Raw genomic sequence first — 24,153 nt, 5'->3', positions numbered from 1 at the left:
ATTGTGCTTGTCGAGGTACGGCTCGGCATTGTGCTTGGTGACGTACGGCTCGGCATTGTGCTTGGTGACGTACGGCTCGGCATTGTGCTTGGTGACGTACGGCTCGGCATTGTGCTTGGTGACGTACGGCTCGGCATTGTGCTTGGTGACGTACGGCTCGGCATTGTGCTTGGTGACGTACGGCTCGGCATTGTGCTTGGTGAGGTACGGCTCGGCATTGTGCTTGTCGAGGTACGGCTCGGCATTGTGCTTGTCGAGGTACGGCTCGGCATTGTGCTTGGTGACGTACGGCTCGGCATTGTGCTTGGTGACGTACGGCTCGGCATTGTGCTTGGTGACGTACGGCTCGGCATTGTGCTTGGTGAGATACGGCTCGGCATTGTGCTTGTCGAGGTACGGCTCGGCATTGTGCTTGTCGAGGTACGGCTCGGCATTGTGCTTGGTGACGTACGGCTCGGCATTGTGCTTGGTGACGTACGGCTCGGCATTGTGCTTGGTGACGTACGGCTCGGCATTGTGCTTGGTGACGTACGGCTCGGCATTGTGCTTGGTGACGTACGGCTCGGCATTGTGCTTGGTGACGTACGGCTCGGCATTGTGCTTGGTGAGGTACGGCTCGGCATTGTGATTGGTGATGTACGGCTCGGCATTGTGCTTGGTGAGGTACGGCTCGGCATTGTGCTTGGTGAGGTACGGCTCGGCATTGTGCTTGGTGAGGTACGGCTCGGCATTGTGCTTGGTGAGGTACGGCTCGGCATTGTGCTGGGTGATGTATGGCTAATGCAGCTGCTCAGTTATGAAGGTCCCGGGAGGCGCAGTGCTTGAGCTGATGTTACCAGAGGAGATCTGGACTCGGCAGTTATGGGGTCAGCAGAGCGGTGGAGACTTTTCTGCCCTCTGCTCCTCAGCACTTGGCCCCCACTCTGTAACGTTACGGGGTCTCCACTTTGTGGCCGAGTTGCTGCGGTTCCTTCCCCTTCTCAGTAATATCACTAAGGGTACTTTCACACTTGCGTTATTTTTTTTTTTTATGCAATCCGCTGTCTTGGGTAACAGCGGAATCCGTTAACGGATTCCGCTGTTTCCCATAGACTTGCATTGATGACGGATTGTGCCAAAAGTACCTGCGTTGCTTCCGTTGGCCGACGCTGCATTGCTTCCGCCGAGCGGAAGCAACGCTGAATGTAACGTTAAATGCTTGCGTCAAAATTAACCGAGCAGCGGATTCCGTTGCTTCCGTTAAAATTTATAATGGCTCCCTATGGTAGCGGATTCCGTTGCAAAGTGCTTTACAACGGAATCCGCTGCTGGATTCCGCTAACGGATTACTGTGAAATAACGGATCCGTTGCATTAGTTGACACCACAAAAATAACGGATGCGTCAAAACGACGCAGCAACGGACCCAACGCAAGTGTGAAACTAGCCTTAGCGGTGATGGGGGGGGGGGGGGGATTCAAGAGGCAGAAATGTCATGAACGGACTCGTCACACCAGGGGTCATGAGGCTGGATGTATATATTGTATACAAACACATGTGTCATTGTTACAGGGGACTTTTGAGATTATGCAAATAATATATGGGAGAATTCCTCTGGTGCGATGGTCAGTACCCAATGGCCGCGCCGGCTATAATCTGGTCAGTCAGGTGAGAGGCTATAATCTGGTCAGTCAGGTGAGAGACTGATCTGCTCCTAATGACCTGAATTAACAATGTGTCATGTTCTGCCCGAAACTCAGTTCAGCTCAGTACAAGGAGGAGAAAGGAGAACGCAGGAGCCGTTACCTTCCTGGGAAGCCGGGGCGACTCCGCGACTAAATAACGTCTCCTATAACGGTCTATAGTGTGACTAGTACACGAGCCCTGTTACCTGTGGGGGTCTCTAACAGAGGCCACATAGGAAGACGCCAGTATAATACACAGTCCTTGTTAGCTGAGGGGGTCGATCACAACTTCTACATCGTGGCTGATTTCTGGTCTCTAAAAAAAAAAAATTAGAGAACAAAAAAAAACAAAAAAAAAAAAAAAAAAAAAAAAAAAGGCAGATCCCGGATGTTTGTTACGGGTTTATTGAACATATTCTTACTTATTGTCTCTACAGTAGGACATTTTCAGCAGACAATCTAGCGGACGGGAAGGGGTTAATAACTTCATTACAGACGACATCATGAACTCGAAAATTATGAAATATTTTCCAAAAAAGAAAAAAAAAAACAAAAAAAAAAAATCAAGATCCACTGGCAGAACACGGCGCGACAAATAAATAATCTCTGTAACATTAATCTATAATTAGTGTTTGCATGTATAAAATATAAAATAATTTAAGATATTTAATATACAGGTTAGTTGTAGTGTGTCACGGCGGGGTGGAGGGGAGCAGCAGCCTGGCACCGTAAACTGGGCAGAAAGGTAGGTGGTAAGGGTTCGCGGGGGGGGGGGTGGGGGTGTCATACCGTTATTTACAAGCATCACCTACGTCTGATAATGGAGACCACCTCTATCTCCTCTCACCTCAGTAGTCATTATCTTTTCTCCCCTCTCCCCCCAGCAGTTGTTATCTCCTCTCCCCCCAGCAATCGTTATCTCCTCTCCCCCCAGCAATCGTTATCTCCTCTCCCCCCAGCAATCGTTATCTCCTCTCCCCCCAGCAATCGTTATCTCCTCTCCCCCCAGCAATCGTTCGCTCCTCTGCCCCCAGCAGGCGTTTCGCTCCTCTGCCCCCAGCAGGCGTTCGCTCCTCTGCCCCCAGCAGGCGTTCGCTCCTCTGCCCCCAGCAGGCGTTCGCCTCCTCTGCCCCCAGCAGGCGTTCGCTCCTCTGCCCCCAGCAGGCGTTCGCTCCTCTGCCCCCAGCAGGCGTTCGCTCCTCTGCCCCCAGCAGGCGTTCGCTCCTCTGCCCCCAGCAGGCGTTCGCTCCTCTGCCCCCAGCAGGCGTTCGCTCCTCTGCCCCCAGCAGGCGTTCGCTCCTCTGCCCCCAGCAGGCGTTCGCTCCTCTGCCCCCAGCAGGCGTTCGCTCCTCTGCCCCCAGCAGGCGTTCGCTCCTCTGCCCCCAGCAGGCGTTGGCTCCTCTGCCCCCAGCAGGCGTTGGCTCCTCTGCCCCCAGCAGTCGTTGGCTCCTCTGCCCCCAGCAGTCCTTGGCTCCTCTCCTCCCAGCAGTCCTTGGCTCCTCTCCTCCAGCAGTCCTTGGCTCCTCTCCCGCCAGCAGTCGTTAGCTCCTCTCCCCCCAGCAGTCGTTAGCTCCTCTCCCCCCAGCAGTCCTTAGCTCCTCTCCCCCCCAGCAGTCCTTAGCTCCTCTCCCCCCCAGCAGTCCTTAGCTCCTCTCCCCCCCAGCAGTCCTTAGCTCCTCTCCCCCCCAGCAGTCCTTAGCTCCTCTCCCCCCCAGCAGTCCTTAGCTCCTCTCCCCCCCAGCAGTCCTTAGCTCCTCTCCCCCCAGCAGTCCTTAGCTCCTCTGCCCCCCCAGCAGTCCTTAGCTCCTCTGCCCCCCCAGCAGTCCTTAGCTCCTTCGACCCCCCCAGCAGTCGTTAGCTCCTCTGCCCCCAGCAGTCGTTAGCTCCTCTGCCCCCAGCAGTCGTTAGCTCCTCTGCCCCCAGCAGTCGTTAGCTCCTCTGCCCCCAGCAGTCGTTAGCTCCTCTGCCCCCAGCAGTCGTTAGCTCCTCTGCCCCCAGCAGTCGTTAGCTCCTCTGCCCCCAGCAGTCGTTAGCTCCTCTGCCCCCAGCAGTCGTTAGCTCCTCTGCCCCCAGCAGTCGTTAGCTCCTCTGCCCCCAGCAGTCGTTAGCTCCTCTGCCCCCAGCAGTCGTTAGCTCCTCTGCCCCCAGCAGTCGTTAGCTCCTCTGCCCCCAGCAGTCGTTAGCTCCTCTGCCCCCAGCAGTCGTTAGCTCCTCTGCCCCCAGCAGTCGTTAGCTCCTCTGCCCCCAGCAGTCGTTAGCTCCTCTGCCCCCAGCAGTCGTTAGCTCCTCTGCCCCCAGCAGTCGTTAGCTCCTCTGCCCCCCAGCAGTCGTTAGCTCCTCTGCCCCCAGCAGTCGTTAGCTCCTCTGCCCCCAGCAGTCGTTAGCTCCTCTCCTCAGCCCACAGCAGTCATTATCTCCTCAACCCCCAGCAGTCATTATCTCTTCAACCCCCAGCAGTCATTATCTCTTCAACCCCCAGCAGTCATTATCTCCTCAACCCCCAGCAGTCATTATGTCCTCTTCTCCTCTCCTCACCCCCCCAGTCGTTATCTCCTCACCCCATGTCCCCCCGCCCCTGTCAGCAGTCATTATTTCTTCTCCCCCAGCAGTCATTATCACCTCTCACCCTCCCTCCCCATAGCAGTCATTAGCTCCTCCCCATAGCAGTCACTATCTCCTCTCCCCCTCCCTCCACCCAGGGACACAACATATATGTAGGATATAGGATAAAACTGATTATGAGCCAAGATCAGGGGTAGAAGGTTCAGCCTCAAACTGCTACATTGTAGAAACCGTACTGTAACAAAGTCACACATGTACAAACACTTTTTTTTTTTGTTTTCTCCATTTACCTAAAGAGTTTCCCTTTAAATTATTTTTGGGAGCTATGGAGGTGCTCTGAGCCCCCCATATATCCACAGTATATTCTAATGACACAGCAAAACATTCAAGTGCTAAATAACAAAAAAGGCCACAGCCAGACTAATTTGCCCCTAAATTATGGCAGTCAGTGGCGTCTCGGGGGTCCAGGCTGCTGACATTCAGTAGTGAAAACCATCAGTGCTATGATAAAGAAAAAAAAACAAACCCCCATAACGATAAGACAAGAACTACAATCCATCGGCAGCGGGGTCACGAACAACCTCATCGCCCCCCTCCTATGTGCTAAACCGGCAGAAAAACAAAAATATGGCATCCGAGGGGTTAAGGGGGACGGGTGAATAGAGACTTCCGCGTGCATGCTGTAGTGACGTCCGCCCGTTACGACTGACCTGGCGGCTACTGACCGTCCAATCAATGCCGGATAATATGCAGAAATGGATGCGTCACGGCGGACGCTCGTCTCGATGAGCGGCTAAGAGGTAAGAAAAGCTGTGCAAACGTTGCAGTTCAGGTATACATTATATTCTCACTCTCGACCCCGCGCTCTATATATATACACCTCTATATATATTTATATATATATATATGAACAGAAGTTTTCCCAGAGATGAGACATGCAGTGCTATTGCAATTACCAGGAGGAGCGGGGAAAGGACCATTTACAAGGAAGTGAAGGAATGTTTAAGAGCGCCACCTAGGAGAACAATACCATAGAATACTATGAAGCAGGGCGGGCGCCTAAATGCCCCCCCCCTATCCTCTAACTAATGGTTCAGGCCACTCATTAAAAATGGACTGTGTCATTCCCAAAATGGGGTTGTGGTGGGGGGAAAGGGGGGGTAACATGGTGACATCTGTGACTTTACAATGCAGGATGATGACAGAGATCCAGGTGATCCATTCCTGGAGAGACAGATCAGGTAGACCATCCGATAATGGGACCACCCTGGATAGTATTAATTTCTCGTTAATTATAGGTGAGGCGGTCATCTTGTAAACCGTGTACATGCAGTGATGTCATTGGTTTCCCACCGGGCGGCGATTTGTATGATGGCAGCAGTCCGCAATCTGTCCGCCCTTCACCTGTTTCCTATAAATGATGCACATGGTGTGGGGGTATGAGGGGCCTGTATGCGGCAGGAGGGCGGCGGGAGCAATACAGGGCGGTTATTTACAAAGCAAACAGAGAGTCGTCCACTTCGCTCCTGCTTCTTCCGGTTTGCGGGGTTCACTGTCAGGAGGGCTCTGTGGTGGGGGGAGACGGGAGGTCCGGCACACGCTCTACAGCTTTGGCTCGCTCCTCCAGAAACTTGTCAAATTCTGCCAAAGGAAAGATTGATAAATAATAAAGCACCATTACACTGCACCACCCTCCCCTGACCCCCTCCCTCATTACACTGCACCGCCCTCCCCTGACCCCCTCCCTCATTACACTGCACCCGCCCTCCCCTGACCCCCTCCCTCATTACACTGCACCACCCTCCCCTGACCCCCTCCCTCATTACACTGCACCTCCCTCCCCTGAACCCCTCCCTCATTACACTGCACCGCCCTCCCCTGGACCCCCTCCCTCATTACACTGCACCGCCCTCCTCCCTGACCCCCTCCCTCATTACACTGCACCGCCCTCCCCTGACCCCCTCCCTCATTACACTGCACCGCCCTCCCCTGACCCCCCTCCCTCATTACACTGCACCGCCCTCCCCTGACCCCCTCTCTCATTACACTGCGCCGCCCTCCCTCATTACACTGCACCGCCCTCCCCTGAACCCCTCCCTCATTACACTGCACCTCCCTCCCCTGAACCCCTCCCTCATTACACTGCACTGCCCTCCCCTGAACCCCTCCCTCATTACACTGCACCTCCCTCCCCTGAACCCCTCCCTCATTACACTGCGCCGCCCTCCCCTGAACCCCTCCCTCATTACACTGCGCCGCCCTCCCCTGAACCCCTCCCTCATTACACTGCACCGCCCTCCCCCTGAACCCCTCCCTCATTACACTGCACTGCCCTCCCCTGAACCCCTCCCTCATTACACTGCACCTCCCTCCCCTGAACCCCTCCCTCATTACACTGCGCCGCCCTCCCCTGAACCCCTCCCTCATTACACTGCGCCGCCCTCCCCTGAACCCCTCCCTCATTACACTGCACTGCCCTCCCCTGAACCCCTCCCTGATTACACTGCGCCGCCCTCCCTCATTACACTGCGCCGTCCCTCCCCTGACCCCCTCCCTCATTACACTGCGCCGCCCTCCCCTCATTACACTGCACCGCCCTCCCCTGACCCCCTCCCTCATTACACTGCGCCGCCCTCCCTCATTACACTGCACCGCCCTCTCCTGAACCCCTCCCTCATTACACTGCGCCGCCCTCCCTCATTACACTGCGCCGCCCTCCCCTGATCCTCCTAATCACACTGCACTGCCCCCTCATTACACTGCGCCGCCCTCCCTCATTACACTGCGCCGCCCTCCCTCATTACACTGCGCCGCCCTCCCCTGATCCTCCCTAATCACACTGCACTGCCCTCCCTCATTACACTGCGCCGCCCTCCCTCATTACACTGCGCCGCCCTCCCTCATTACACTGCGCCGCCCTCCCTCATTACACTGCGCCGACCTCCCCTGACCCCTTCCCTCATTCCACTGCGCCGCCCTCCCTCGTTACACTGCGCCGCCCTCCCCCTGACCCCTTCCCTCATTGCACTGCGCCGCCCTCCCTCATTGCACTGCACCGCCCTCCCTCATTGCACTGCGCCGCCCTCCCTCATTGCACTGCGCCGCCCTCCCTCATTGCACTGCGCCGCCCTCCCTCATTGCACTGCGCCGCCCTCCCTCATTGCACTGCACCGCCCTCCCTCATTGCACTGCACCGCCCTCCCTCATTACACTACACCGCCCTACCGACCCCCTCCCTAATTACACTGCACTGCCCTCCCCTGATCCCCTCCCTAATTACACTGCACCGACCTCCCTAATTACACTGTACCATACTCCCCTGACCCCTAATGATAGTGCACCGCGCTACCCTGACCCCTCCCTAATTGCACTGCACTGTCCTCCCCTGACCCTTCCCTAATTGCACTGCACCGCCCTCTCTTTACACACCCCTACTTACTCTGCTTCTGCCTCCCCTGATCCCCCCCCCCCCTTTAATTACACTGCACCTGCCCCCCCGCCCTCCTCCTAATTACACTGTAACGTCCTTCCCCTGAATTCTGTCTCCCTCCTAAGTTACACTGCCTGCCTCCCCTAATTACACTGCACTGGCGGCTCTCCTGATCTCTCCCCTCCCCCTATTCATAGTTACACTGTAGCGGCCTTCCCGTGATCTCCCCTTCCCCCAGAATTACACTGCATAGAAGGTATTGTAGCATTTATCTATCCCTATTCCCAGGTGATATATTGTGGGTGCATTGATCAGGGAGCCGCCGTGGAGTTAATGAATTTTGGAGGGGATATTTTTCCTATATTTGTTCTTGCACGTTCTCCTCCTCCTATTGCACTACTATACACTCACATGCTGCACTATTCTCCGGGCCATGTATAGGGTGTCAGGAGTCTCTTTTACCTGTTTAATAATCTGTTCTTATAAAGATTGATATTTTATCTTCTATTACTTGCATGAATCTCTTTTCTCACCGATGTAGCACTGGTTTTGGTGAACCATTTATAATGGTCATGCACCCTTATGTTTTTTTGACTGTGTAGTTTCTCGCTCTAATTATATTGCACTGGCCTTTCCTTGACCCCTCTTAATTCACAATGCACTAGGATCCATGGACTTCCCCCCACTCCTCCCAATTACACTGCATCAGCCTCCACACCCCCCTCCAACCCTCCGGACTCCCTAATCACACTGCATCAGCCTCCACACCCCCCTCCAACCCTCCGGACTCCCTAATCACACTGCACCGGCTTCCCCTAACCTGGATATCATCTGCACAGAAGCAGCACGGGGCATTTACCTTCACTGGTCACTCCTTCCTCCAGTTCTTCCCCCTTCTGTAAAAACAAAATTACATTATTCTATAATAAAAGGGGAGAACAAAAAGACTCAAAAGAAAAAAGTGCAAAAGAACGGCTCCCTAGGTCCTGGTGTGTGCCTGGACCCGTGGACTAATGCAGCAATCCCTCCCACCAGTGACATCATACACATACAGCACTGATAATCCCTCCCACCAGTGACATCATACACATACAGCTCTGATAATCCGTCCCACCAGTGACATCATATACATACAGCACTGAATCCCTCCCACCTGTGACATCATACATACAGCACTGATAATCCCTCCCACCAGTGACATCATATACATACAGCACTGATAATCCCTCCCACCAGTGACATCATACACATACAGCTCTGATAATCCCTCCCACCAGTGACATCATATACATACAGCACTGAATCCCTCCCACCAGTGACATCATATACATACAGCACTGATAATCCCTCCCACCAGAGACATCATACACATACAGCACTGATAATCCCTCCCACCAGAGACATCATACACATACAGCACTGATAATCCCTCCCACCAGTGACATCATATACATACAGCACTGATAATCCCTCCCACCAGTGACATCATATACATACAGCTCGGATAATCCCTCCCACCAGTGACATCATATACATACAGCTCGGATAATCCCTCCCACCAGTGACAACATATACATACAGCTCGGATAATCCCTCCCACCAGTGACATCATATACATACAGCTCGGATAATCCCTCCCACCAGTGACATCATATACATACAGCACTGATAATCCCGCCCACCAGTGACATCATACACATACAGCACTGATAATCCCGCCCACCAGTGACATCATACACATACAGCACTGATAATCCCTCCCACCAGTGACATCATATACATACAGCACTGATAATCCCGCCCACCAGTGACATCATACACATACAGCACTGATAATCCCTCCCACCAGTGACATCATACACATACAGCTCTGATAATCCCTCCCACCAGTGACATCATATACATACAGCTCGGGTAATCCCTCCCACCAGTGACAACATATACATACAGCTCGGATAATCCCTCCCACCAGTGACATCATATACATACAGCTCGGATAATCCCTCCCACCAGTGACATCATATACATACAGCTCGGATAATCCCTCCCACCAGTGACATCATATACATACAGCACTGATAATCCCGCCCACCAGTGACATCATATACATACAGCTTGAACAATCCTCCCACCAGTGACAACATATACATACAGCTCGGATAATCCCTCCCACCAGTGACATCATATACATACAGCTCGGATAATCCCTCCCACCAGTGACAACATATACATACAGCCTGAACAATCCCTCCCACCAGTGACAACATATACATACAGCTCGGATAATCCCTCCCACCAGTGACATCATATACATACAGCTCGGATAATCCCTCCCACCAGTGACATCATACACATACAGCTTGGATAATCCCGCCCACCAGTGACATCATATCATACATACTGGTGGGAGGGATTATCAGAACGGTTTGTATATGCCATCACTGGTGGGAGGGATTATCAGAGCTGCTCTTATATGATGTCACTGGGATTATCAGAGCTGTATGTATGATATGATGTCATTGTGGGAGGAATTATCAAAGCTGTATGTATGATGTGTGACTGATGGGAGGGACTGACATATCATACATTGCAGCTCTGATAATGCCCCCACCAGCATATATATGATGTCACTGGTGAGAGTGATTATCAGACCTATAATATATGATATGTCAACCCCTCACGCAAGTGACATCATATACATACAGCACTGATAATCCCTCCCACCAGTGACATCATATACAAACAGCTTTGATAATACCTCACATCAGTGACTTGATATTTAAACAACTCTGATAATCCCTCCCACCAGTGACATCATATACATACAGCTCTGATAATCCCTCCCACCAGTGACATCATATACCTACAGCTCTGATAATGCCTCCCACCAGTGACATCATATACATACAGCTTGAACAATCCCTCCCACCAGTGACATCATATACATACAGCACTGAATCCCTCCCACTAGTGACATCATATACATACAGCTTTGATAATCCCTCCCACCAGTGACATCATATATATACAGCTCGGATAATGCCTCCCACCAGTGACATCATATACATACAGCTCGGATAATCCCTCCCACCAGTGATGATATATACATACAGCACTGATAATGCCTCCCACCAGTGACATCATACACATACAGCACTGATAATGCCTCCCACCAGTGACATCATACACATACAGCACTGATAATCCCTCCCACCAGTGACATCATACACATACAGCACTGATAATCCCTCCCACCAGTGACATCATACACATACAGGACTGATAATCCCTCCCACCAGTGACATCATACACATACAGCACTGATAATCCCTCCCACCAGTGACATCATATACATACAGCTCAGATAATCCCTCCCACCAGTGATGATATATACATACAGCACTGATAATCCCTCCCACCAGTGACATCATACACATACAGCACTGATAATCCCTCCCACCAGTGACATCATACACATACAGCACTGATAATCCCTCCCACCAGTGACATCATACACATACAGCACTGATAATCCCTCCCACCAGTTACATCATATTCCAGACTCCAGTTTGGCATCAACCTCTCTGGGTCTGGTATGGGCGGCCATATTGATTTCTCACTAAAAGCAATACATAGACATAGCAGTTAGGACCGATTTCCCTGAGTGAAGAGTAGAAGAGCATCTCACCACGTCTGTCCCGAGCCACTCCTCTAGGTCATCCATGTCCGAGGCCTGCGCCACGGGAATCTACGGCAAGCACGTGCAGCCAAAACAGATCCAGAAGCATGAGGCGTGGTGGAATGGTAAAACGGGGGGAGGGCAAAGGAAAAAAAATGAAGCAACATAAAATAAAATGGATAAAAAGGAACAAAAAAAGCAAAACAATATGACAACAGAAAATGTGCTAAAGATGAAGACGTAACGACGAAAATAGGAAAATAACATGGAGGATGATGACGCCATAGCCAGGGTGGGGGGCAGCAGGGGGTGGGGGCAGAAAGGTGCACCCGTGTTATAATAGACATGTTAGGAACCTATAAATGGCCGGTCAGATCTCACGTTACTGTCACAGGGGTTCATGGACGCCCTTGGCTAAGTGGGCAAACTTTTTACTGATCAGGGCTTGTCCAGAACTGGAAACTTGAAACGTGAGCGACATCTAGGGAGAAACAGGTTAGCGGCTGTGGTGTCACCGGAGGTTAGCGGGCGGTGTCAGCGCTACAGGGACAGGCAGCGGATCCGCTCCTCGTATAAGCACAAGTTTGCCTCTATGCCATAAGCTGTGAGATGGACCATTACCAAAACCACTAAGCTGCTGGACCAGAGTCCTGTGACCTCCGACCCGTGGTTCTCCAGCTATTTCAAGACTCCCATCATGCCCTGACATGCTGACCACCGGGCTGGAGACCACGGCTATACTGTAGACCCCAGCAGACGACGTTTGCACGAAGACCGGGATCAATGACTCTCACACGTGTCGGGGACTTTAGACAGGAATCGTCTCCCAGACGTGTAAACACAAGTGCTGTCACCAGGAATTTGGACCTGCCGGTGTGAAACGCTGTGTGTAATCAGCGCAGCATTGCTTCCTGTGATAAGAAGGGCACCGCCGGCTGCAGGGAGACGAGCGGAGGACTCTGCGTGCAAGCAAATTCCCATGTAGGGAGATGGGGCGAGCACAGCCGGGGCCCCCTCCACACCCCGGCTTATTACAGGGGGTTCAATACAGTATTGATAATACATTAATTTAGTAAAATAGGCTCCTCTTCTCCAGGATCCCCTCTCCCATGCTCCTCCTCCTCTCAAGGATTTTCCCTCTCCCGCGGTGCTCCTCCTTCTCTTGGATCCTCCCCCTCCCATGCTCCTCCTCCTCACAAGGATTTTCCCTCTCCCGCGGTGCTCCTCCTCTCTTGGATCCCCCCCCCTCCCATGCTCCTCCTCTCTTGGATCCTCCCCCTCCCATGCTCCTCCTCTCCAGAATCCCCCCCCTCCCATGCTCCTCCTCTCTTGGATCCTCCCCCTCCCATGCTCCTCCTCTCCAGAATCCCCCCCCCCCTCATGCTCCTCCTCTCCAGGATCCCCCCTTCCATGCTCCTCCTCTCCAGGATCCCCCCCTCCCATGCTCCTCCTCTCCAGGATCCCCCCCTCCCATGCTCCTCCTCTCCAGGATCCCCCCCTCCCATGCTCCTCCTCTCCAGGATCCCCCCCTCCCATGCTACTCCTCTCCAGGATCCTCCCCCTCCCATGCTACTCCTCTCCAGGATCCCCCCCTCCCATGCTCCTCCTCTCCAGGATCCCCCACTCCCATGCGCCTTCTCTCCAGGATTCCCCCCCTCCCATGCTCCTCCTCTCCAGGATTCCCCCCCTCCCATGCGCCTCCTCTCCAGGATTCCCCCCCTCCCATGCGCCTCCTCTCCAGGATTCCCCCCCCTCCCATGCGCCTCCTCTCCAGGATTCCCCCCCTCCCATGCGCCTCCTCTCTAGGATTCCCCCCCTCCCATGCGCCTCCTCTCTAGGATTCCCCCCCTCCCATGCTCCTCCTCTCCAGGATCCCCCTCCCATGCTCCTCCTCTCCAGGATCCCCCAACTCCCATGCTCCTCCTCTCCAGGATCCCCCACTCCCATGCTCCTCCTCTCCAGGATCCCCCACTCCCATGCTCCTCCTCTCCAGGATCCCCCTCCCATGCTCCTCCTCTCCAGGATCCCCCAACTCCCATGCTCCTCCTCTCCAGGATCCCCCAACTCCCATGCTCCTCCTCTCCAGGATCCCCCACTCCCATGCTCCTCCTCTCCAGGATCCCCCTCCCATGCTCCTCCTCTCCACGATCCCCCACTCCCATGCTCCTCCTCTCCAGGATCCTCCTCCCATGCTCCTCCTCTCCAGGATCCTCCTCCCATGCTCCTCCTCTCCAGGATCCCTCTCCCATGCCCCTCCTTTCATGAATCCCCTCTTTAAAAGACACTTTAGTCCCTCCTCTCTGTACGTTCTTCCCATCTTTAGCCCCTTAGAAGCCCCTTCTTCACATGTTTGGGCCCCTTGATGGCATATTGGGAAAACATTTAGTTCGGGCAATTGATTCAGCTTCATGAAGATGTCCTTGTCTAAATGACGGCAGGACCAGACTACACAGGGCTTATTTGTAGCCGGTTACCATGGAAACACATTTTTTTGCATAGGAGCTGTGGACACAAAATACATTTGACAATAGAAGACCTGTTAGAACAAAATATATGGATAAATTGAGTTAAAACTTGTGTTTATCCCGGGAGTCCAGACAGACGCTGAGGATCGGAGTTGCAGAGATTTTAGCCAGATATCTGCGAGACGTGTGCACTGTATGATGGGACGGGACAGCGACCATACCGCCATATACTAATCCACCTACTACATGGACGTCCATCCTTAGGCACCTCCATAGATCATAGGTTTGCAGGTATAGCACCCTATAGCATATATAGGTTCTGCAGTTACACGGGTGGTTGGTGCCGTACAGGCAGATATCCGGCTGCTCACACTCCGCTCGGTTAGGTTGGTAAGATGCCACGAGGGTGGAGGGGGTCAGATGGTTATGGGGGGGGGGTGGTCTACTTGCGGGAGCACTGCTCACCATTCCTTGAGTAATGAGCCACTTGTCTATGGGCTCCATGGCTGAGCCTCCAGCTCTACCTCTCCTCTGGATCAAAACCCAAACATTTCCCAGAACAGAAAAGAAAAATGGCGTCAGAAAGTACAAAGAAGGAAAAAAAAAAAAAAAGGATTATACACATGACGCATAAAGAGATCCGTGCACGTGAACCACTGATCCTGGAAATCAGAGCAGCGGGAGCGATCAGGTCCTTATTATTAGATATGCTTTATAGCTGAAATCAGCAGCTTATAAAGACTAATAATCAATACTACGCTCACAGCAGAGTGGCCTGATGGATCAATGTACGCTTCCGCCCCGGGAGGACGGGTTCAGATGCATTGATCAGCTCGCCCATGACCATGAAGCTTCCTATTGTTCATTGCTCTTGTCTGGCACCACCTAGTGCTCCTACCGGGAACTGCAGGCTATGTGCCAGAAGTCTCATGTTAAAAGGGGGCTATGGCAGGGCGCTACATACCCCTCCTGTGTTCTGCTGCCGGACATCTAAAGCCGTTGCCAGCCCACCGAGAGCCTGGGGATCCTCGTACGTTACACTGCCGGATAGAAAAGGGTCAATTACATATGCAATACACATGATAATATGAATTACTTGATGTACAGACTATAAGATACAAGACATTTTCATGCCTTCCATGGGCTGCAGAGAAAATCTTATCATGTACCTCTGTATACAGGGAGCTCCCCCTAGTGGTGGCTGCAGACAGGATCTTATCATGTATCTCTGTATACAGGGAGCTCCCCCTAGTGGTGACTGCAGACAGGATCTTATTATGTATCTCTGTATACAGGGAGCTCCCCCTAGTGGTGACTGCAGACAGGATCTTATCATGTATCTCTGTATACAGGGAGCTCCCTCTAGTGGTGACTGCAGACAGGATCTTATCATGTATCTCTGTATACAGGGAGCTCCCCCTAGTGGTGGCTGCAGACAGGATCTTATCACGTATCTCTGTATACAGGGAGCTCCCCCTAGTGGTGGCTGCAGACAGGATCTTATCATGTACCTCTGTATACAGGGAGCTCCCTCTAGTGGTGGCTGCAGAGAGAATCTTATCATGTACCTCTGTATACAGGGAGCTCCTTCTAGTGGTGGCTGCAGACAGGATCTTATCATGTATCTCTGTATACAGGGAGCTCCCCCTAGTGGTGGCTGCAGACAGGATCTTATCACGTATCTCTGTATACAGGGAGCTCCCCCTAGTGGTGGCTGCAGACAGGATCTTATCATGTACCTCTGTATACAGGGAGCTCCCTCTAGTGGTGGCTGCAGAGAGAATCTTATCATGTACCTCTGTATACAGGGAGCTCCCTCTAGTGGTGACTGCAGACAGAATCTTATCATGCATCTCTGTATACAGGGAGCTCCCCCTAGTGGTGACTGCAGACAGGATCTTATCATGTATCTCTGTATACAGGGAGCTCCCCCTAGTGATGGCTGCAGAGAAGATCTTATCATGTATCTCTGTATACAGGGAGCTCCCTCTAGTGGTGACTGCAGACAGGATCTTATCATGCATCTCTGTATACAGGGAGCTCCCCCTAGTGGTGGCTGCAGACAGAATCTTATCATGTATCTCTGTATACAGGGAGCTCCCCCTAGTGATGGCTGCAGAGAAGATCTTATCATGTATCTCTGTATACAGGGAGCTCCCCCTAGTGTTGGCTGCAGAGAGGCTCTTATGTATCTCTGTATACAGGGAGCTCCCCCTAGTGTTGGCTGCAGACAGATAGAATGTGACTATTTACATATTTGTCCATGTATGGGACTCATAGAAACCCCAATCTGTAGATCTCGTACTCACTCCTTCCTCTGTTCGGCCAGGGAGCTGGTCCTTGTCTGTGCAAACATATCAAAGTCATCCCGTGGGTTGGTGTTGGGGATGGCGCTGAGGGTGGAGCTCACACTATTAGAGCCGACGTCTGAAAGAGAAAATTTCCTATATGTGTATGAGCCCTGATTGACCACCATCCATAATCAGGTTAGCTATGGATGTCATCATGTTGGTTGGAGACATACAGAACCAGGGGGACTTTCATTTTCGCTCTATCCAAAGAGACAGAGTGTTATTTACCAAGTCCTCCCAGCTGGGTTGTTAGTGATGCCGGGGCGGTGTTCCCCACCATCGGGCTCACAACTGCTGGGGATCCGGGTCCCAGGTCTATCAGATTATCCTCATTGACGTCACTCAGCACCTGCGACGGGAAACACACAATCAGCGGCTATAAGTGAAAGGAAACAGAGTGCGGAAAACAGCTCCTAAGGTCTCACCCCATTCGTGTTCGGTGCGGCTCGGCCTGACCGGTAGCGCTCAAACCTGATGAAGAAGAACAGCCATTAGTGAGGATCATGTATGGAGTCAGGCAATGGGGCTATAATTGTTCCCAACTCACCTTTCATATCGGAGGAAGACATTATTCAAGTCGTCGTTGACGTGCAACAGCTCCTCGGTCACCTCCTCGTTGGACACTCGAGAGATCAGCTCCACGATCCGCTGCTGCATCACTCGGCAGGTCCTGTTCAGATCCTATAGACACGGAGAGACAGTGTGGGGTCAGATCTCAATCCCAATACTGTGGAGATCGATCCTCCCTAGCTGCGGAGCACCCCCTACCTGAAGCAGCTCCAGATCGGAAGCGTCTTCCTGGCCGGGAGTCATCTCCGTCAGCATCTCAGACATGACCTTAGTGTTTCCACGCACGATATCCAGCTCGCTCCTCAGGCGGCCGATCTGGAGCGTAAGAGGAAGACATGACCACACAGGTATAGTGATCACACACATATATATATATATATATATATATATATATATATATATATATATATATACACACACACATATACAGGGTGGTCCAAAAGTAGGTGGTCAGTATGTGTAATAGGGTTATCAAACATGGTGTAAAGTGAAACTGACTCAGTTGCCCTCAGCAACCAATCAGATTCCAGTTTTCATTCATCACACACTCTTTAGAAAATGAAAGGTGGAATCTGATTGGTTGCTAAGGGCAACTTGAGTCAGTTTCACTTTACACCATGTTTGATAACCCTATTACTCATAACGTCCACCTACTTTTGGACCACCACCATATAATATTATATATATGCGGACACTTGCGGCTTACCTGTTCTGAGTTGGCAGTGATTGGCCCGCCCACACTTGGCGGCGGAGCTGCTGGGGCGGTGTATGGCGTCTGAGATGACGAAAAAGATCCAGAGCTCGCCCGCTGGTGGGTCTGGGGTGTATGCATGTTCATGGCGGGGTCCACCTCGGGAACACTCTGCACAAACAGAACAGGTTAAATACAAGGAAACATGGGCCTGGCAGCTACAGTCCAATAATCCGGTGTTCTGTGTGGTTCGCGCATTATGTATATTGCAGTGCCGGATAGGTGGAATTTTCCCAGCATTGTGCGCCAGCCGCTCACCGCTCTTTCTGCAGTTAATAATGTAGGGAACACATTAAGACGGAGAGCGGAGGAGACCTCGTCCCCGATACACTGCAGGTATGAATTATTCATCCTGTATTCACTGTCTGCAAGAAAAACCAGCCACCGGGACGCTGCAGACGCCGAGCAGAAGCAGGAAGAATCCCTTAAAGGGACAAAGTAATAGTCTCCTGTAATATATAGACTGCGATTTCTCTATACACTGTAATATAGTATACGTGATTGCGCAATCACAGGTTCACGTCACCCAGGTTGATTAAAAAATAAAAGTAAACATTTGTTTTATAAAATAAATAAATAAAAAATTATATTTATTTAAATTATATTTATAATATATATATATATATATATATATATATATATATATATATATATATATATATATATATATATATATATATATATATATATATATATATATATATACATATACACATATATATATATACATACACACACACACACACACAGGGTGCTCCAAAAGTAGGTGGACAGTATGTGTAATAGTGTTACGAAGGGGGAAATATATCAAGCCTGGTGTAAAGTGAAACTGACTCAGTTGCCCTTCGCAACCAATCAGATTCCACTTTTCATTCTTCACAGGCTCTTTGGGAAATGGAAGGTGGAATCTGATTGGTTGCTAAGGGCAACTGAGTCACTTTCACTTTACACCAGGTTTGATAAATCTCCCCCTTCATAACCCTATTACACATACTGTCCACCTACTTTTGGACCACCCTGTGTGTATCTACATTATGTATGTACAGTGTGTGTGTGTGTATATATATATATATATATATATATATATATATGAGATAGATAGATAGAGATATATATAATCTCACACATATACACACACACTATAGTTCAATAGTTTAGGGTCACTTAGATATTTCCTTATTTTTGAAAGAAAAGCACATTTTTATTCAATGACACCAACATTAAATTAAACAGTAATCCCTTCTATACATTATGTGGTAAATGACTATTCTCGCTGCAAACGTCTGGCTTTTAATGCAATATCTACATAGGTGTATAGAGGTGTATAGAGGCCCATTTCCAAGAACCACCACTCCAGTGTTCTAATGATACATTGTGTTTGCTGTGTTAGAAGGCTAATGGATGTTTAGAAATCCTTTGAAAACCCTTGTACAAGTATGTTAGCACAGCTGAAAACAGTTTTGCTGATTAGAGAAGCTATAAAACTGACCTTCCCTTGAGCTAGTTGAGAATCTGGAGCATTACATTTGTTGGTTTCAATAAACTCTCAAAATGGCCAGAAAAGAAGGGAATTTTGTTTACTTACCGTAAATTCCTTTTCTTCTAGCTCCAATTGGGAGACCCAGCCAATTGGGTGTATAGCTATGCCTCCGGAGGCCACACAAAGTATTACACTAAAAGTGTAAAGCCCCTCCCCTTCTGCCTATACACCCCCCGTGCTGCCACGGGCTCATCAGTTTTGGTGCAAAAGCCCGAAGGAGGAAAAAAAAATTATAAACTGGTTTAAAGTAAATTCAATCCGAAGGAATATCGGAGAACTGAAACCATTTAACATGAACAACATGTGTATACAAAAACAGGGGCGGGTGCTGGGTCTCCCAATTGGAGCTAGAAGAAAAGGAATTTACGGTAAGTAAACAAAATTCCCTTGTTCTTTGTCGCTCCTTATTGGGAGACCCAGACAATTGGGACGTCCAAAAGCAGTCCCTGGGTGGGTAAATAATACCTCATAATAGAGCCGTAACGGCTCCGTCCTACAGGTGGGCAACTGCCGCCTGAAGGACTCGCCTACCTAGGCTGGCATCTGCCGAAGCATAGGTATGCACCTGATAGTGTTTCGTGAAAGTGTGCAGGCTCGACCAGGTAGATGCCTGACACACCTGCTGAGCCGTAGCCTGGTGTCGCAAGGCCCAGGACGCTCCCACGGCCCTGGTAGAATGGGCCTTCAGTCCTGAGGGAACCGGAAGCCCCGAGGAACGGTAAGCTTCGAGAATTGGTTCCTTGATCCACCGAGCCAGGGTTGACTTGGAAGCTTGTGTCCCTTTACGCTGGCCAGCGACAAGGACAAAGAGTGCATCCGAGCGGCGCAGGTGCGCCGTACGAGAAATGTAGAGTCTGAGTGCTCTCACCAGATCTAACAAGTGCAAATCCTTTTCACATTGGTGAACTGGATGAGGACAAAACGAGGGTAAGGAGATGTCCTGATTGAGATGAAAAGTGGGCAAGGCAAATGGCCAGGGAGAAAACCCCTGAGCAGAGCACCACGACAGGAATATTTTCCACGTCCTGTGGTAGATCTTGGCGGACGTTGGTTTCCTAGCCTGTCTCATAATGGCAATGACCTCTTGAGATAATCCTGAAGACGCTAGGATCCAGGACTCAATGGCCACACAGTCAGGTTGAGGGCCGCAGAATTCAGATGGAAAAACGGCCCTTGAGACAGCAAATCTGGTCGGTCTGGCAGTGCCCACGGTTGGCCGACCGTGAGATGCCACAGATCCGGGTACCACGACCTCCTCGGCCAGTCTGGAGCGACGAGGATGACGCGGCGGCAGTCGGCCCTGATCTTGCGTAACACTCTGGGCAACAGTGCCAGAGGAGGAAAACACATAAGGAAGCCGAAACTGCGACCAATCCTGAACTAAGGCGTCTGCCGCCAGAGCTCTGTGATCTTGAGATCGAGCAATGAATGTTGGGACCTTGTTGTTGTGCCGTGACGCCATTAGGTCGACGTCCGGCATCCCCCAGCGGCAACAGATCTCCTGAAACACGTCCGGGTGAAGGGACCATTCCCCTGCGTCCATGCCCTGGCGACTGAGAAAGTCTGCTTCCCAGTTTTCTACGCCCGGGATGTGAACTGCGGATATGGTGGATGCTGTGGCTTCCACCCACAGCAGAATCCGCCGGACTTCCTGGAAGGCTTGCCGACTGCGTGTCCCACCTTGGTGGTTGATGTAAGCCACCGCTGTGGAGTTGTCCGACTGAATTCGGATCTGCTTGCCTTCCAGCCACTGCTGGAACGCTTTTAGGGCAAGATACACTGCCCTGATCTCCAGAACATTGATCTGAAGTGAGGACTCTTGCTGAGTCCACGTACCCTGAGCCCTGTGGTGGAGAAAAACTGCTCCCCACCCTGACAGACTCGCGTCCGTCGTGACCACCGCCCAGGATGGGGGTAGGAAGGATTTCCCCTTCGATAATGAGGTGGGAAGAAGCCACCACCGAAGGGAAGCTTTGGTTGCCTGAGAGAGGGAGACGTTCCTGTCTAGGGACGTCGGCATCCTGTCCCACTTGCGTAGGATGTCCCATTGAAGTGGACGCAGGTGAAACTGCGCGAAAGGGACTGCTTCCATTGCTGCCACCATCTTCCCCAGGAAGTGCATGAGGCGCCTCAAGGGGTGTGACCGACCTTGAAGGAGAGATTGCACCCCTGTCTGTAGTGAACGCTGTTTGTCCAGCGGAAGCTTCACTATCGCTGGAAGAGTATGAAACTCCATGCCAAGATATGTCAGCGATTGGACCGGTGTCAGATTTGACTTTGGAAAATTGATGATCCACCCGAAACTCTGGAGAATCTCCAGAGTAACGTTGAGGCTGTGTTGGCATGCCTCTTGAGAGGGTGCCTTGACCAGCAGATCTTCTAAGTAAGGTATCACTGAGTGACCCTGAGAGTGGAGGACCGCAACTACTGTAGCCATGACCTTGGTGAAAACCCTTGGGGCTGTCGCCAGGCCGAACGGCAGTGCCGTGAACTGAAGGTGTTCGTCTCCTATGGCGAAGCGCAAGAAGCGCTGATGCTCTGGAGCAATTGGTACGTGGAGATAAGCATCCTTGATATCGATCGATGCTAGGAAATCTCCTTGGTACATTGAGGCGATGACGGAGCGGAGGGATTCCATCCGGAACCGCCTGGTCCTTACGTGTTCGTTGAGCAGTTTTAGGTCCAAAACAGGACGGAAGGACCCGTCCTTCTTTGGAACCACAAACAGGTTGGAGTAGAAACCGTGACCCTGTTGCTGAAGAGGAACCGGGACCACCACTCCTTCTGCCTTCAGAATGCCCACCGCCTGCAGAAGAGCCTCAGCTCGCTCGGGAGGCGGAGATGTTCTGAAGAATCGAGTCGGAGGACGAGAGCTGAACTCTATCCTGTAACCGTGAGACAAAATGTCTCTCACCCAACGGTCTTTTACTTGTGGCAGCCAGGTGTCGCAAAAGCGGGAGAGCCTGCCACCGACTGAGGATGCGGTGTGAGGAGGCCGTAAGTCATGAGGAAGCCGCCTTAGTAGCGGCACCTCCAGCGGTCTTTTTAGGGCGTGATTTAGACCGCCATGCGTCGGAGTTCCTCTGATCCTTCTGCGGCCTTTTGGACGAGGAGAATTGGGACCTGCCCGCACTCCGAAAGGACCGAAACCTCGACTGTCCCCTCCTCTGTTGGGGTGTTTTTGGTTTGGCCTGGGGTAAGGATGTTTCCTTTCCCTTGGATTGTTTGATGATTTCATCCAATCTCTCACCAAACAAACGGTCGCCAGAAAATGGCAATCCAGTTAAGCACTTTTTGGAAGCCGAATCTGCCTTCCATTCCCGCAGCCACAAGGCCCTGCGTATTGCCACCGAATTGTCGGCTGCAACCGCCGTACGGGTCGCAGAGTGCAGGACAGCATTAATAGCGTAGGACGCAAATGCCGACGTTTGAGAGGTTATGGACGCCACCTGCGGCGCAGACGTACGTGTGAGTGCGTCAATTTGCGCCTGACCAGCTGAGATAGCTTGGAGTGCCCATACGGCTGCGAATGCTGGAGCAAAAGACGCGCCGATAGCTTCATAGATGGATTTCAACCAGAGCTCCATCTGTCTGTCAGTGGCATCCTTGAGTGAAGCTCCATCTTCCACTGCAACTATGGATCTAGCCGCAAGTCTGGAGATTGGAGGATCCACCTTGGGACACTGAGTCCAGCCCTTGACCACGTCAGGGGGGAAAGGGTAACGTGTATCCTTAAGGCGCTTGGAAAAACGCTTATCTGGACAAGCTCGGTGTTTCTGGACTGCCTCTCTGAAGTCAGAGTGGTCCAGAAACATACTCGTTGTACGCTTGGGAAACCTGAAACGGAATTTCTCCTGCTGAGAGGCTGACTCCTCCACTGGAGGAGCTGAGGGTGAAATATCCAACATTTGATTGATGGACGCAATAAGATCATTCACTATGGCGTCCCCATCAGGAGTATCAAGGTTGAGAGCGGCTTCAGGATCAGAATCCTGATCAGCTACCTCCGCTTCATCATACAGAGAGTCCTCTCGCTGAGACCCTGGACATTGTGATGATGTCGAGGGGATATCATAGCGAGCTCGCTTAATCGGTCTGGGGCTGCGGTCCGTGTCAGAGACCTCACCCTGGGATCCATGAGACACCCCGGGAGGACATTGCTGTTCCAACTGAGGGGGACCAGGGGGCAATGATTCCACAGTGCCCCTGGCTTGAGATGCCGGCCTGGACTGCAAGGCTTCTAATATCTTAGCCATAGTCTCAGAAAGTCTTTCAGTAAAAACTGCAAACTCCGTCCCTGTCACCTGACAGTGTTAACAGGTGGTTCTCCCTGGGCCGCCCCTAGCAGAGGCTCCGGCTGAGAAAGTGCCACAGGGGCCGAGCATTGCACACAATGAGGGTCAGTGGAACCTGCCGGCACTACAGCCGTACATGCTGCACAGGCAGCATAGTAAGTCTGTGCTTTGGCACCCTTGCTATTTGTGGACGACATGCTGTTGTCTCCTCTGAGCAATACAGGAGGGTATATAGACAAAAATCAACAGTGCACCATACAGTGTAAAGTATAGTCTATAATCATATAATCTATAAGTATACTTCTGCACTAGTGGGGCCAGCACCTCAGGTGCTGCTTACCGCCTGCGCAAGGCGGTTGTGTGGGCACCAGAAATCCTGCCTGGGTCTCCCTGAGCTTGTCTCTCCTCTCCAGCGTTAGCAGAGCTGAGAGGAATGGCTGCCGGCGTCCTGAGGAGAGGAGGGAGCCGTGGGCGTGACCCAGAAAAGTGCGGGAACTGGTGCCCCACTGTGCAGAGTGAGGGGGGTGGAGTATGCAAAGCATGCTCCAGCCCTCAGTGCTGCCGTCCTGTACAGCGTCCCGCCCTTCCCCTGATTGGCAGGGCTGGGGGCGGGAAGAAAACGAGACTAGGCCGCAAAAGCCGGGGACTCGAGTTATAAGCGCGGCCGCCGTATAAGTGCGGTCGGCGCGGAAGTCCCCGGCGCACTAACAGTCCCAGCCGCGCCGCAGTGATAACCATGGCAGCGGCGGTCCGCGCGGCAGTCCCCCTACACGAACACACTCAGCGACGCTGAAGTGTGTAATGGCACAAACGCAGTCAGCGCTGCTGTCCCCGGTGCACTAGCACA

At 51.7% G+C, this 24,153-nt stretch overlaps 1 protein-coding gene across 5 annotated transcripts in view; it reads right to left on the bottom strand.

The window, feature by feature from the left end:
• Positions 1-4,288: 4,288 nt before the first annotated feature.
• TOM1L2 (target of myb1 like 2 membrane trafficking protein) overlaps positions 4,289-24,153 on the bottom strand; it is a 48,607-nt gene continuing 28,742 nt past the window's right edge. Inside the window, exons 6-16 of one of the 5 annotated variants that reach the window (XM_075318370.1) lie at positions 17,427-17,582; positions 16,919-17,035; positions 16,698-16,831; positions 16,576-16,621; positions 16,379-16,499; positions 16,109-16,226; positions 14,764-14,839; positions 14,265-14,330; positions 11,344-11,403; positions 8,515-8,551; positions 4,289-5,866 (exon numbers count right to left, since the gene is read on the bottom strand). In XM_075318370.1, coding sequence (XP_075174485.1) covers positions 5,781-5,866; positions 8,515-8,551; positions 11,344-11,403; positions 14,265-14,330; positions 14,764-14,839; positions 16,109-16,226; positions 16,379-16,499; positions 16,576-16,621; positions 16,698-16,831; positions 16,919-17,035; positions 17,427-17,582 — 1,017 coding nt within the window. In that variant the 3' untranslated portion in view covers positions 4,289-5,780. The remainder of the gene's footprint in view (positions 5,867-8,514; positions 8,552-11,343; positions 11,404-14,264; positions 14,331-14,763; positions 14,840-16,108; positions 16,227-16,378; positions 16,500-16,575; positions 16,622-16,697; positions 16,832-16,918; positions 17,036-17,426; positions 17,583-24,153) is intronic. The other 4 variants (XM_075318371.1, XM_075318372.1, XM_075318373.1 and 1 more) reach the window with 4 other exon arrangements.

The sequence above is a fragment of the Anomaloglossus baeobatrachus genome, chromosome 7 (genome assembly GCF_048569485.1).
Source record: "Anomaloglossus baeobatrachus isolate aAnoBae1 chromosome 7, aAnoBae1.hap1, whole genome shotgun sequence".
In the NCBI taxonomy this organism is placed as follows: Eukaryota; Metazoa; Chordata; class Amphibia; order Anura; family Aromobatidae; genus Anomaloglossus; species Anomaloglossus baeobatrachus.
This window is presented reverse-complemented; position numbering and strand designations above follow the sequence as displayed.